This window comes from Corvus brachyrhynchos, unplaced genomic scaffold (genome assembly GCF_000691975.1).
Source record: "Corvus brachyrhynchos isolate BGI_N302 unplaced genomic scaffold, ASM69197v1 scaffold1709, whole genome shotgun sequence".
NCBI classification, from domain to species: Eukaryota; Metazoa; Chordata; class Aves; order Passeriformes; family Corvidae; genus Corvus; species Corvus brachyrhynchos.
The window spans coordinates 63111-78271 of record NW_008239859.1 but is presented as its reverse complement, the minus strand read 5'-3'; the positions used below and the strand labels follow the sequence as shown (position 1 = coordinate 78271).

Below are 15161 nucleotides of genomic sequence, written 5' to 3'. Positions count from 1 at the left end.
TTTTTAATTTACTGGATTTCATGGCCCCATTCGGAGCTCCCAGTGGAAACAATATAAAGTTTGAAGAACGACATGGAAAACAAAATAAAATCTACAGAAAATTTGCCAATGAATTTGCTCTTTTTTTATTCATCGACAATTTTTACTGGAAGACAGTAATTTTCCAGAGTGTCTTTCATGTCTGGAAAACCCACAGAACCTATGGTTTTTGACAGAAACTGTTTCTTTCTCACTAGGCTATCAAAGGCGGTATAAAAAAGCCGATGACTAACGGAGATGGGACTTCAGATAAGGGATTTCTCCCTGTCAGTAATCTTCCCTGCGGCAAGAGTTTGCGACGTTAAACACAGGGCTCCAGCTTCCCTGGGAGATGCAGCAGAAGGCAAAGCCGAGCTCTGATCCAACCACAAACATCCAATACAACAGCCAAAGGAAAACAAAGCAACTCGCCAACCCCACTGCACTGTTTGGAAATGGCTTTTTCCCCCCAAAGCCCCACTTCAGCACATTTGGAGCTTCCACCACCCCACTCAGCTCGTCCTTGGGCTGGAATCTGAGCCCGGGCTCTGGCAGGATGGGCTCCAGCAGACACCAGGTCCTGCTGGCACAGGCAGAGCAGCTCCCAGCACTGACAACCACCGGCAGCACAAACTGTGCTCATCTGCACCGAGTCTGGCCTTCGTACCAGTGATGAGCTGGGAAAAAGCCTCCTCCCAAACCTCCCAGCAAGCCTTCAGCTATGGCATGTACAGTCTGAGGGGTAAGGCAGAGAACAAAAGGGCATGAGACACCTAAACCAGAGAGGAAAGAGAGCTGTGCTGCCTGGCTCGACCCTCTGCCAGAGAAGGATTCCTCTCAAACGTGTAATTGCCATTTCCATTTCAATTGATTCCCATGGCAGGGAATGCTCCTTGGGGGATTTCTACAGCCTGACAGATCATGGGAATAGGAAAATGTTGCTGATGCTCAAACTACACACTCCTTTACTCAGCTTTGGTCCCCTATTTCCAGTCCCACAGCTCCAGGCAGTCTGCTGATGCTTCCTGTCATTCCTACGTAGGAACGGACCATCTCTTATATCCCAGTTCCAGAACTCCAGGGAGAGCTCAGAGCCCCTTCCAAGGCCTAAAGGGGCTCCAGGAGAGCTGCAGAGGGACTGGGGACAAGGACACAGAGGGACAGGACACAGGGAATGGCTTCCCACTGCCAGAGGGCAGGGCTGGATGGGATATTGGGCAGGAATTGTTCCCTGGGAGGGTGGGCAGGCCCTGGCACAGGGTGCCCAGAGCAGCTGGGGCTGCCCCTGGATCCCTGGCAGTGCCCAAGGCCAGGCTGGACATTGGGGCTGGGAGCAGCCTGGGACAGTGGGAGGTGTCCCTGCCCATGGCAGGAGTGGCACTGGATGAGCTTTTAAACTCCTTCCCAGCCTAAACCAGCCTGTGATTCCATGGCTCCTGGGGACCCTCCAGCTTTTCCACCCCCAGCAGGATCACTGCAGTGCTCTCTGCCAAAGGACACTTCCATGGGAGGCTTTGTCTTTTCCAGAGTATTTTTTTTCCAATCCACATACAGATCCCAGGGTGCCCAGTGCAGAGATTTTGATGATTACTCTTTCCTGCTGTTGTTTTGTGGGATTAACTGCCCTCCAGACCTAAAGGATAATATTTTTTTTTCCTCCAGATCTAACAAAAGTTGATGGAAAGCTCAAGGCTTCAGAGTTGCTGAGTTCAAGTCTCCGCCAGTGAGTGACCATTTGGAAAGGCACCTCTCACACCGGGTTTCCAGTTGTTTATTCCAGCTGGCAGCCACAGACTACCAGTAATGGAAAGTCTAAGAGCAGCAGACCAGGACAGTGACTAAACCCTGCAGATACCCAGGATGGAGCACGTCCACCAGGTCCTCAGCCACGTTGGCCATTCCACACAGGACGTGTTCCACGTGGTTTTGTGGGAGCTGCAGGGCTCTGGGCCTCCTAGAAAAGGAACCACCTCATGAACCTGCCTGAACAGCACAGAGTTAAACATGGAAAAGTCACCCCTCAGCTGATGCAACTGTTTCTGTTAGTTTTCAAGCTCCCAAATTTAGATGAAATATATTTTACTGCCTATGAGAAATCTCCATGTAGAGCCCATAGGTTGCTGTACAAAAATACAGCACTAATTTTAGACAGCAATGTAAATTGCATTTACCACTCTAAAAGGCAAAACCAAAGTAAATCAGAAAAAAACCCCACCAACCTTCAAATATTAAAGCTTTAATATATCCACTTGGCAAAAAGCACTTCTCTACTGACTTCAACTCTCATTTTTTTCAGCTACTAGAAATATTTTTCCCCCTCCCCCCAAGATCCTCCATTTAATGGACAAAAAAAGTGTTTAAAACAAAACAAAAGCAACTTTGATTTTCTTTCCTTCTGTAACTCAGCCCTGGAAACTCCAGCTCTTTTCTAGGAGCCCCTGAGCTGCTCCCCATCACACAAAGCTACCTTTTCTTTTCACTTGTAGCTGCAAATGCAGAGGCTCTTCCCCTGAGTGCTGGAATGAAAGCAGCCGTGAAGGATTGCGGGTCTGACCCGAGTGTCCTGTGCCTGGACATGCTCTGCATCCAGAGGAACTGCTGTGTGCAGGGCTCAGCCTTACCTTCTCCAGCTCATGCTTTGTCCAGAGAAGCTGAAGGGTTTTCAGCAGTAGGAGCGGGTCCTGGCCTGGAGGAGGGGGAAGAGAGAGAGAAAAGGAGGGAGAAAAACAAAACAAACCAGATTTATTGGCTCTGTAGAGGCAGCCCAGACACACTGGGGCATTGTTTCACCCCAGAGAAATCAGCTACTCCGTGTTGGAAACCCCCGAGCTCCAACTGCCAGTCAGGATTAGTGTGTAAAACCCTGCACTCTGAAATCCCAACAACATCACAGCCAGCAGCCAGGCACGGCTTTAACTCAGCACCCCGTGGGCTGCTGCACTCCAAAGCTGTGCTGCTGCAGCTCCAGCCCAATCCTGCTGCTGCCCCACGCCCTGCACACCCCCACCCCTCTCCAGAGGCACCCACACGGCCCTGGAGGAGCCAGCACCTTGCCCAGGTCAGGAGGGATGAGCAGCACAGGAGTTTTTAACGCAGGGCTCTGCAGTGGAACCTCTTGGCAGCCTGGCGATGGAGGAGGCAGTGGGTGAGGTGACTTTGGGGTGGCTCAGCCCCAGCTGGGCCAGCTCAGAGCTCTGGGTGTGCCCGGGGGGGCTGCCCTGCCAGGCTGGACAACAATGGGGCTCCAGTGGGATTCAGGCAAGAGGGTGCCTGAGGAAGAGGGAAGATGAAAGGCTGCTGTGATGAGTGGCAAGGCTAAACAAAGAGGGATCAAATATTTCAAAAGAAGGTTATTTGGAATTTTCCTCTTACTTTTCGCCTAGTTACTGCAGAACTTGCATTCAGTTGTTCTTTTCTGTGTTGTCATTCCTCATACATTCATCATACCAATATTCATCATAGCAATAGTCATCATACCAAAATTCATCACACCAGTACTGCTAAAGCAATTGTGCAGGAATATTTCATTTTGAAAGCAGTAACATGTTTGATATCTGATTCTACTTAATACCCAATCATTAACCTACGAAACCATGACACAAAATATTCTGAATAAAAATCGTCTGCAGCATCAACAGTTTAAATGTGAAGAATGAATTTAAAAATCTGAATGAACTCTCCAAAACCACTCCTCCTAATGCACCTCCTCTTATGTTTTCATACAGCCAAAAGAAAAATGTTAAACAGAAAAGGAAACTTCCTTTCAATCACCTTCTGTGTTTTACAGTTCCTAAAGAGCTCATTTCCAAATGCTAGATTTCATGCTCAGTATCCCATCGCACTTCATATTTCAGGTCACAAAAAACTCCTTCAGCTGTGAAAGGCTCTACCTCATCCAGCTGAACTGAGGCACTGCATTTATAAAATATTTGAAGTAGCAAGCTGATTACTGGTCGAGCCAAGAGCATGATAGTGTTCCCATTATCCACTAACCTCTGGGAAACACCAGCCAAATTAAAAATGCCACATTTACAATTCACAAGATAATATTTTCTCTCATCTCTGGTTGTTCTGAAATGTTGAACTCTCCAAACACTGGCTGTTCTCAGCTACTGCTCCTCCTTTGGAAAAAGAAAAGGCTCTTTTTTTACCAAAACAGAAGAAATGCCAGATCCCTTCTCCCCAGTAAATTAGCAAATTACAGTCAAATTCAGTCCATGTGTGTGTGCATATCTGCACACTCTCCTCTTGGCCTGACTCCCAAAGAAATTTATACACACACAGGAAAAAAAAAGAGAATGCAACGCAGTGTGTAACCAAATACACTGTAAATCTGAGCTGTAATTAATGCAGGGAACAGGCTGGAATGATACAGGAAATGAGAGCAGTTAGGAGAGCAGTGTTTCACTTCAGATACAACCAATAATTCAACTTGTTAAGAGCTTTCTAAACCTCAGTCAGCAAACGCAGCCTTTTCCTACTGACTGTTCCTACCTTACCTCCCTGCCTCTGAAACCCGAGCTGATATAGCTGGAGGAAAACATCTCTGCAGTCAGTTTTAACCAGGTCAGCGGTGCCAGCGTGGCACTGAGCAGCCACAGGTACCCAGGGAACAAACACACCCAGAGCTGGGTTATTCCCACAGAGCACACCTGGAGCACAGCATCCACTCCGGGCTCCTCAGCACAGGAGGGACATGGACCTGCTGGAGAGAGTCCAGAGGCTCCAGGGAGAGCTCAGAGCCCCTTCCAGTGCCTGGAGGAGCTCCAGGAGAGCTGGAGAGGGATTTTGGACAAGGGCCTGGAGGGACAGAACAAGGGGGAATGGCTTCCCACTGCCAGAGGACAGGGATTGAACAAGGAGAGAAATCTGCTGGTGTCTGCATAGGGCTGTTCCCTGCCTTACCTGGCTTCTGGGAATCTAAGGACGAGACACAGCCAGAGGCTAAACATAACAAAATAACCCACAAGCATTTGCTCCCAGAGCCAGACATAAACAGGAGAGCAAAGCCCTCATGCCCTTGTCTCATCCCACCAGACGGAGGACACCGCAGTCCATGCTGGACCTTGAGCTATTGCAGCCAGTTACTCTCCAGCTGAGTCAGAGGATGGAAATGTGAAGTCCTACATCCTGAAGAGATATCCAGCTATTAGCAAGGGGCATTCAATGAGTAAAATAAAAACAAGGGTGCAAACCAGCAAAACAAACCCCAGTGTGGAAAGTCAGAGAACACGAGCTCTCCCTGCTGCAGCTGTGACAGCTGAGGAGGGCCACGAGACGTGTCCCAGGCAGCTGAGCCCATCCAGTTCCTAGACTGAGCTCAAGAGAAAGTACTCAGTCTGACACTGACCCTTCACAGCTCTGAAATGGGGATTGCAGACTTTAAAACAGCTGGAAAAGCCTCACCAAATCAAGGTTAGAGAACATTGGTGAAGACCAAAAAAAGACACCTCTGCACCTACTCCACAAGACACAAAAGACCTCAAGGTCTTGCACTGACAGTTTCTCCCAACAGCATGTTCCTGTTGTAAACATTTCACATTAATGTATCTCCTTTGAACGTTTTTCATTTTGAAAATTAATGAGCTCTGCCCTGAACCTGGTACCAAAATTGCAGGAGACGGTAAATCAAATGTCTTCCAATTCTCAAGATCTGTGGTTACATTTGAAAACCATATAAACCACAAGGCTTATATTTTTGAGTTAGAAAAGTGCCTTTGAGGAAAGCCATAAACTACTTTCTGTTCATTCTCTCCATTTCCTTTGTGCATCCATCACTCAAACCCTGCTGTGATTACAACAAAAGCGGTGCCTGGGGGCTGGTGAGGTAAGCACTGGGTTTGCTGGTGAGGTTTGCAGTGTTGTCCTTGCAAAATTCTGCTGCATTATTCACCAGTGCAGCTGAAACGCCCTGGCAAGAGAACCCCACGTTCTGACTGAGCCTCCTTGTGTCTCTTGCCTGAGGAAAGGGAGACATCCAACCCCAGAGGAGGAATTTCCCAAGGAAAAAACCTCCTGACACTTTCTCTTTGTGCCCAAAGCCATTAAAATGCCCTGTGGCCCAAAACCTGGAAGAATTACAGTCAGCAAAAGAAAAGATACTGAAAGAAGGAAAAAAGCAACCCCAAAGAAGGCAACAAAAGTGAGTGAAATGCAGGGCCACAGCCCCCAAACTGTCACAGCAGAAAGTCATGGACAGGAAAGGTCAAGAACAAAATGTTAATTACAGAATCACAAATTCATGGAACCACAGAATATCCTGAGCTGGAAGGGACCCACAAAGATCCCAGACATCACTGGGAACTGCAGAACCGTTTATGTTTTGCTCATAGGCCAGATGGAAAAGTCAGCCCGGAGTGATCCCCCCAGCCCAGTTCTCTGCCTGTACCGAGAACAGGGGCAAAGCTTTATTCCAATCACACTGAGATGGTTGTTTCACTTTTTGCTTCACTCCAGGGAGGAGGCCAGTATCTTGAGGCTTATCTTTTTGTGGTTCTTTACCATGTTCCAGACAGACTTGGTTTAGCAGAAACTTCTAATTCAGTGATGCACCTTGCAAGGCCAGCGATCCTCCATGAGTCTCTGGTTTGGATCTACTCTGTCAATGTGACAAGATGCAATTCTGTATCATAGAATTGGTCCTCCTGAATGTGGACCTGTGTTCTCCAATATCCCTGCATTAGCTTATCACCAAGCACACAATCACAGAATGGCTGGGGCTGCATCCTGCTCTGCAGGCAATACTCATTGCATGTTTCTCATTTGCTTCTTCTAGGCAAAAGCCAGAATTCCTCAAGTGCCATTAGCTGAGCCCACACTTTCCTGCGATCATTCTGGGAAGCCATACCTTGCTCTATGCTGCTGACTACACCGTTATTGGAAAGCCACAATTAGGAGCTCAAACAGAAATATGGTGGAGAATGAGGTGCACAGGCAGAACATGGAGAAACTGCTGTGCTGGGGAGGGAAAAGGGAAACGAAGGGAAATTAAGTGCATTGAAAGCAAGACAAGTTTTTCTAGAAAAGAAGCCAGCCTTTCTCAATGGCAACAAAAGTCACTCTCTAATCAAGGGCAAGTGAGACCCTTTCCATTCTGAGAAATTTGAGTTATGAAAACATAATAGGAACCCTCAGCATTTGGCTGATACATGCTCAATTTCTAAGTGAGTCAGAAGTTCACATTCTTCTCCTGCAGCCTCCCAACTGAAAACAATCCCCGCACTTCAAGCACAAGAATAATAAAGCACACATATGCTTCTTATAAAACAATCCTTACAAATAACCACGGCTTTTGTTTTCATAATGGCTAAAATTCATCATTTCCCCCCCAAAAGCACAGATCAAACAAAATGCACTCTCATTAAAAGAGAAGGCTTGCTTGGCTGAGCACAACATTGACCTCTTATTTTCTTAGCACTTTTTGTCAATGGAGAGACAGGAGAGCTCTGTGGGGCAGGGCAGGCTCAGCACAGCCCCACCCCAGTGCTCCAAACAGGGGCCTTCCTCCCCCTCTCCCTACATCAGCCCGAGAACATCCACATTCCTCTCCCACCCAGAGTGTACAGACACCTGAGCAACAACAACATCACAGATTCCCAGACTGGTTTGGGTTGGAAGGGACCTGAAAGCCCATCCAGTGCCACCCCTGCCATGGGCAGGGACACCTTCAAAAACTCAGCCAGGCTATCCTTACTTCCTTTATCCACCAGCTCCATGCACTTTTTCAGTGATGAAGAGCATTAGGTTTTGTTCCCATGAACCATCTCAGTGTTGAGGGAAGGGTGAGCAGCGAGTCACCACGTTCCCAGAAGGAGGACAACAATCAGTGCCCTGGAATGAGCCATTCCTCACTCCCACTGTCTTGCCAACCTCCTCAGGCCAGGAACAGGAGGATCTGTCACAGCCAGGGTGCAAGTTAATGTCCTTACACTGAGTTAATGGCACTTTCATAGAAATGGGAATTCAGTTTAAAAACACCTAAAACAGCACTCCAGAAAACGAACTATTTCTTCTTTCAAACTCATCAATCCTGCAAAGGGGAAGAAAACTGGTACTGTCCAGAATCAAGGGGAAACTTCTTAATTATGTAAGAGACCGAGACTGCCAGGAACAGCAGCAGCCCCAGAGGACTCAAGTGCAGGACGGGAAAGAAGCATCAGATCCAGAGTACAATCACAGAGCTAAAAAGATATCTATTTTTTTGCTTCCAGACATCTCTGGAAATCCCCAAGTTCTAAACCTAACAACCTTTAACTGTGTCCTAAGTAGTTTTATATGAAAAAACCCACCTGGTAATTCTAAAAAGTTGTAGTAGATATTTTGAAGCCGTCCAACTTTCTTTTGAGAACAGTAACAACAGTTTGATTCTTGTATAAAAGACATTCCCACCTTCTCTTCTGCCAGCTCCTCACTTGAGCGCATTTCAGCAGCATCACAGATGCTGAATGGGGGAGGGCCTGTCCCTTTCCAAGGTCAGTGTGTGGGGCGGTCATGGGGCTGATCTCCACCAGTGCAGACCAGCCAGCCAGGCCCTGGACAGAGCCAAAAGGGCTGGGCAGTGGAGGAGTCACCAGCCTTGCAAGTGTTCAAAAAAGGTGCAGATGTGGCACTTGGGGACATGGTGAGAAGTTCACTCGGGTAAACAAAGTGGAGGAGACCCATCTGTCCAGGCTGAATCCAGCTCTCCAGAGGCAGAGGGAAATTGCTGCTTTGCTTATGTTGAATAACACAATGGCTAAACGCCTAAGTTAGAAGAATTTCTCCTTCCTCTGACTGACTACATCTCAGAGCAGTAGATTAAAACACCATCTCTGCTAGAATCCCAGACTGGTTTGTTGGAAGGGCCCTTGAAGATCATCTCATTCCAACTCCCCTGCCATGGGCAGGGACACCTTCCACTAGAGCAGCACTGATACTCAGCATTATCAGAAACTTCCAACAATCTGCTCTTCATCCATATTTCTGCTGCTGCTTTTGAAAATCCCACCCTGAGGTGCCAGGAACAGTTCCAATCATTCCCAAATCCTAAATCTGTTCCCTCCACACACAAAGCTCTCCAGGTCACCCTTAAGTGATTGCAGAACAGCCAAATGCTTTTCCCAAAGCCGGCTGGCTCAAGCCACTCATCTCCAGGACACGCTGCAAACATCACACACAGGCTCAGGGAAAACCTTGCCCAGTCCCTCACACCACGCTCCCACTGACTACAGAGCTGCCTCAGAGCCTTTCCAGTGTTCCCAGCACCAAATCCATGGCCAAACAAAAGAGCTCACTGCTACTTAGCACAAAAGTAGCGATGGCTGTTCGCTTCCAAAATTTATAGCTGCACCTCCTAGACAAAATAAAAACCCCTATTTTTGAGAGGTCCTGCACATTACAGTCATAGCTCTGGGGAGGTTAAGTGGAAAAGCCAGGATACCTGTCAGCTCAGCACCAGTGTGTTTGAAGGGATTTGGTGGTTTCCATGGTGATGGGGAGGGTAAGGGGCTGCCTGGTTCCAGCTCTGACTGACGCACATCTCAAACAATCGCTCTCTTCCTGTTCGTATGGCACAAGAAAAACAGGATGCTGAGAGGTGTTTATCTGAGAGAACGAGATAAGCAAGCGCACTGCGAGTTCTCAAAGTATAGGAGTTCACCAACAAGATGTTATAGATTTTCTGTGGAAAAAAAATCCCAGTGCTGCCGTGCTGAACGTGATTAAATTATGCATGGAAAGGTCCTTTCCCTTGGAACCCGCAGGAAACTGTGCGGAGCTGGGATATGAGCCCTGAATACCAATGGAAAGTCTCTTTAGAGTGTGATACCGAGTTACAGTGCTGAATGAAAGCACAGAACCAGCTCAGTGTGTGATATCTGCCACCCCAAGCCCTGCCCAGGGCCCACTGGGGGGGGTGGGCTACAGAGAGTGGGGGGCTGCCACAGCCTGGGGCTGCACAGAGAGCTCAGGCTGCTCTAAAGGGCTCTGTGCCCGTGAGCACCAGGTCACAGGCGCTTCTCAGGCCTCCCACCCAACCTCAGGCACTGTGCAGCATTTTAAATGTCCCTCAGTGCCTGAGAGGGAATCTGCCTACTCCTTATCCCAACTTCATCAGTGACAGAACCTACAAACCACACAGTCATTAATTACCTGCTCTCTAATTACCACGAGCTGGTACAGCCCAGAAGCACTCTGGGGTTTAGAGCTGAAAATCTCATGTTCAAAAAGCCCAGCAGCATTGTCCGGGGTGGCTTTGGAGCAGGGGATGGCACCTTCACACCCCTGTCATCTGTGGGCACAGGCAATATCCCCGTCCAGGTGCTGGGCAAAGCCATGGCATGAAACCAGGGTCTGGCTGGACATACTGGAGCTGATCCATGGTCACAGTGGCTTTAATGCATCTCTCCTGTTCATCTCCAGAATCACAGAATTTCCTGAGCTGGAAGTGACTCACAAGGACCATGCAGTCCAACACCGGAATTCCAGCTGCACTGGTCCCATCTTCTTGTGGCTACCAAAACTATCCCATCACAGCCAGGAACTGTCCCAGCTTGGTTCTCTAAGAACAGGCCTGGTTTCCCTAGCCCTGTAACACACAACAGATGAGCTTTGCCACCGGTGTCATCCACACTGGGGGACCCAGGGCAGGACAGATCTGTATGAGAAAGTGGATTTCTACTTTATGTAAATTTTGTTTTCCCAGCCATTGCACATATTTAAGACAGTATCAAAGGAACAAAATGGGAACCCAATCATTGTCTCTGGCTTGGCTGGCTTACAGATCAACTCCCAGCCTTTAATTCTAGGAAGTGAGTGACTGCGGAGCCTCCTGACAGCCAAGGGCCCCCCTTTTTCCATCGGACTTCCCAGCCTTTAATTCTAGGAAGTGAGTGACTGCAGAGCCTCCTGACAGCCAAGGGCCCCCCTTTTCCATCCCCTGTTTGTCTTGGAAGTAGCCAGGTTAAGGCTGTCCCATTCAGCCTGCAGCGGAATGTGCGGCAGATGGAAAGAGGGAAAGACAGACAGAGAGACACTGCAAAGACTGAGAGACAAAGCCTGGTGGCGGGATGAAAGAGCACGGAACGAAGGCAGGGCCCAGCCAAGCCAAACAAAGTTTTCCTTGAGTGATTACATCTGCTGGAGAGTCCCCAGATTGCACCCTCCTTGCTGAGAAATTCTTTTAATTGTGTCTAGGACATTTTAAAAATCCCAAGAAAAGCTCCTCTGTAATCATGAGAGCTCTGAACTGTGCGAACTTTTGTCATGCTGAATCGCCGATAGCTCGCTGCAAACTTCTGCCACCGAAGCAGGGCTTTGCTGAGGGAGAGCCCTGGGGAGGGAGAACTGGTAATAAATCTCCATTTCTTTTTTCCCAAGGAAAGTCAAACAATTTAGACAAGTTCTTCTCCCTCCCAGTATCTGTATAGCTCAGTGCAAAGTGCATCCAGCAGAAAAGGAAAAGAGATCCGTTCTCAGATTAGCCAAAATTAAGTAAGGTTAAATGAACGATGTGCAGAGCCAAAGCCTCCAGCTCTGTGAAATGGGCACCTCCCTGAGCCCCTGGAGCAGAGCCATCAGCACTGCCAAGGATGCCAACGCACAGGTGGATGTCAGCATCATCCAGATTTGTTTTTTAAACAGTATGACTTACAGCAACTTTAAAACAGTATCTGTAATTTTAGAACAGAATGTATCCTTACGAAAGGCAGCCTTTCCAGGCATAAGCACCTCCTCTGCTCCCAGACTCTGTGCTTCAGAAAGCACGGCACAGCCAGGATCATGCCATGGGGAAACACCAGCTCAGTGTCTGTTGAACAACACCTCAGCAAGGCTGAAGGAAACCTCAATGGAGAGAAACACCAGATGTTGCTGGGGGAAGGGGGATAGTGAGAGCAGGTGGCAGCTCAGAGACACAGAGCCTGATCAGGGCCCGTGAGCAAAGGGACCAGTGTCTCTCTAGCCTCCAGGTACAGGCAATAAACAGTCTGAGGGCCAAGGAGCACCATTGGAGAACATCCACTGCAATAATCCCAGTCCTCAAAACTATGGAGGGTCCCCTGAAAACCTCTGGTTTACTGGGAAGGAGGTTGGGATTTTATTTTATGCTTATTTGCCTCTTGTTTTTGTCCTGGTAGATAATGTTCATTTCCAGTAACTGTTGACCAAAGTGGAAAAGGAGGATTTAATAAAAAAGTGCAAGAGTCCATCACAAGTAATGGCAACTCGTGTGCTCTTATAGAACAATAACACGCCAACATAAAATAAATCAGTGCCTTTTAATTTAACAATGTAAATTACCCTCCCACCTGCTGTGACTCTCCATAAGGAGAAAAAGCTGGTGGCATATTTACCAAGCTGTCTATCCCAGTCCCATTCTGCACTGGCCTCCTGCCCTGGGGTTAGACTGTAGGACTCTGTCATCTCTTGCACTCGTATGACCTAAGAAAGGGAATGTGGCCTTTTTCCCACAAGCCCAGAGTGAGAACATCATAAAAGCTGAACTTTAGCCCCCTTTTTGGGCAGGCAGCACAATAGCAAGGAGGATGCTGTTACTCCCCAGAGGCTCTGCCGCTGAAAAACATCACCAAGCTCAAGTAAAAGGTCAGTAGTTAGGATTGCATCTCTTGTTTTCTTCAGTTTTCCTCCTCCGTCAAAGGCAGTTCAACATTCTTTGCACACACCCCTCCCTCCTTCTGAGAAATGCAGGAAGGAAGTGCTTGCAAAATAGTATAATTTAAAAGAAGGCACAATCACACACAGCAAACCCTGCTGCAGCCTCCGAGCAGGACGTTTCCACTGCTCCCAGTTCCCGCTGCCACACAAACCAGTCCCTGCCGCAGCAGAGCCGTCCCTCCCTCCTGGAGACACATGGGGAGGGTTGTGCTCCCAAACACCTGGGCTGGAGAGCTGTGGCTACGCGCTGCAGGCAGCCCTGCTCCCCAGAGCACAGCCCACATCTGCCCAGGCAGCCAGGGCTGTGCAGCAGGACAAGAAGGACACAGGGACCCTGCAGCCTCCCAGGGTACTGAGTGGTACCAGGCACCCAGTGGCAGCACCGTGGTCCTGGGCTGCAGGACAGTGTCACCTCCTGTCTCTCTCCTAACGAGGGCTTGTTCGATTTCACAGGATGTTCTTCCACCAAGGCTTGTTACCTGAGCCTTACTAGGGCTTGGGAAGGTGTTTGGGACAGTTGAATTTAACTTGACCCTTTTCTTCACTAGATTTATGTGAAAGAACCAGAGTGGGTGGAAGCAGCTGTTATACTCCATGCCTTTTTGCAAAGAGGAATGTAGAGACCAGCAGGCGATTCCTGGAAAATTCCTTCATTATCCCTCAGTTTCTGCTGTATGACCACATCTCCAATCTAAACATCATTCTTCCCAGGCACATGGTGTTTCTGTATCCCTGGGCAAACAGCACTTACTATCACAACCCCATTTCTTTGTCTTTTCCAAGACTTTGGCAGTCCCAAGGACTTCTCTTGAGCCATGAACTGTGATAGCCACGTGTCAGGACAGGCTGGCAGTCCCTGCCTGCTCTCCCTTCCTTGAGTCCTCCCAGCCCAGTGTCCTAACACAAACACCTTGGTGCCCGCAGCCTCTCCCAGCGCCCCCAGCAGATCCGGTCCTGTTCCAGTGTCCCACGTTCCTCTCATTGCTCGTGGGTTCATCTCCAGCTGCCATTCTTGGACTTAATGGGACACTGCCAACTAATCACAGTCCTGTCTCTTCTTTAACCTGTTGCTGTCACAGTGCATAATTAGATTAATGAAGTAACGACGAGATCAGCGCATGGAGAACCTGAGCAGAATCACACCCGTGACCACTCGAGTGGCGTCTCCTTCCAAAGAGGATGCCCAGGACAAGCAAACACAATCAATTATTTTCTAGAAGGAAATTTAAAAATGTTGCACACTGCTAACGTGAGCACTGCCCCGTGTATGGTCACACAGCTTCTCAAAGGGGAACAGTAACACTCTCCCAAACGGGGAAATGAGAGTGCCAAATGCCACCAACAGCCTGGGGACTGGGGGCTGCAGCAGGACCTGAAACCAGGTTGCTGAGCTTTGCTTTTTTCTTTTAAAGTTGACAATTTCAACATCTACACCCAGCACTGAGCATGGGGAAACCTGCTGTTGTCTAGCTCTAGGCCAGATAGGTAAATTTTTGGGGTTAATGTTTTCATAACCATGCCACCAGGACTGCTGTTTACTATCCATCCCATCCCCAGTAACTCCTTACCTTCTTTACTTTTTTCAATTGCTGTTGCTTACGTGCATTTCTGATAGATTTAAAAATAATTGTTAGCACTGCAGAAATGTGTTCAGCTTTTAAATGAGGGTTCCATAATCCTGTTTCTGTAAAGACCTTAAATAAAAAAATAGTTCTGAACTGTAGAGTGTTGTAAAGGCATTAAAGGAGCTTACTGCGCACCCCATGCCTGCTGCAAGCCCAGACAAAGGACAATAAAAATGTGAAACAGAGGAGAAGGAATGAAAGAACCCCAGAAAGGCACATCTGGCTGGGAAGAGGAGGTGCTCCTGCAGGTAGTCAGCACAGAGCCTGACCACTCTTTTAGTGAAAAAAAAATTTTCTAATATCTAATCTGAACCTCCCGTGTTGCAACTAAGGCCTTTTCCTTTCATCCTGTTGCCTGGGACATGGCAAAAGAGACCAAACCACCACCTCACTACAACCTCCCTTCAGGCAGTTGTAAGGAGGAATTCCCAGCTCAAGGTTTGTGAGGATACTAAAATCATACTGAAAAATACAAACCCAAATAGTTGGTTTAAGGAATGGTTAAAAACAGGTTACAGGGCAGATAGATCTGAAAATATGACCTAAATATTGTAATGCAGCATTTAAACAAAAGCAGTGATACAGGGAAAAAGATCCCAGTTCAGTTCTGAGCCTCTTCTTGGAGAGAATCCTGTTCAGCAAAGGTGATCCAGTCAAAGGTGAGGCCTCCACCCTACTTGGTTCCTCCTTCTTTAAGGCCTCACAGGTGGCTTTGCCTCAGCACTGCCTGAAGAGCTGAGAGAAAGCTCGGCCTCCATCCAGCACCCACAGTGACCCACACATCCCCCGGGTGCTCTGCACCCCAGAGCATCCCCAGCACCTGCCAGCACAGCAGCTCCTCTGCAAACATCAGCCCTTTTCCTCTTT

General features: G+C 48.2%; 1 protein-coding gene across 6 annotated transcripts in view; it reads right to left on the bottom strand.

Annotated features, from left to right (window-relative positions):
• The window catches only part of EXD3 (exonuclease 3'-5' domain containing 3), a 64709-nt gene that overhangs the window by 4366 nt on the left and 45182 nt on the right, over positions 1–15161 (bottom strand). For all 6 annotated transcript variants that reach the window (XM_017743311.1, XM_017743310.1, XM_017743313.1 and 3 more), the window contains one exon: positions 2640–2704. In XM_017743311.1, the coding sequence (XP_017598800.1) occupies positions 2640–2704 (65 nt within the window). The remainder of the gene's footprint in view (positions 1–2639; positions 2705–15161) is intronic.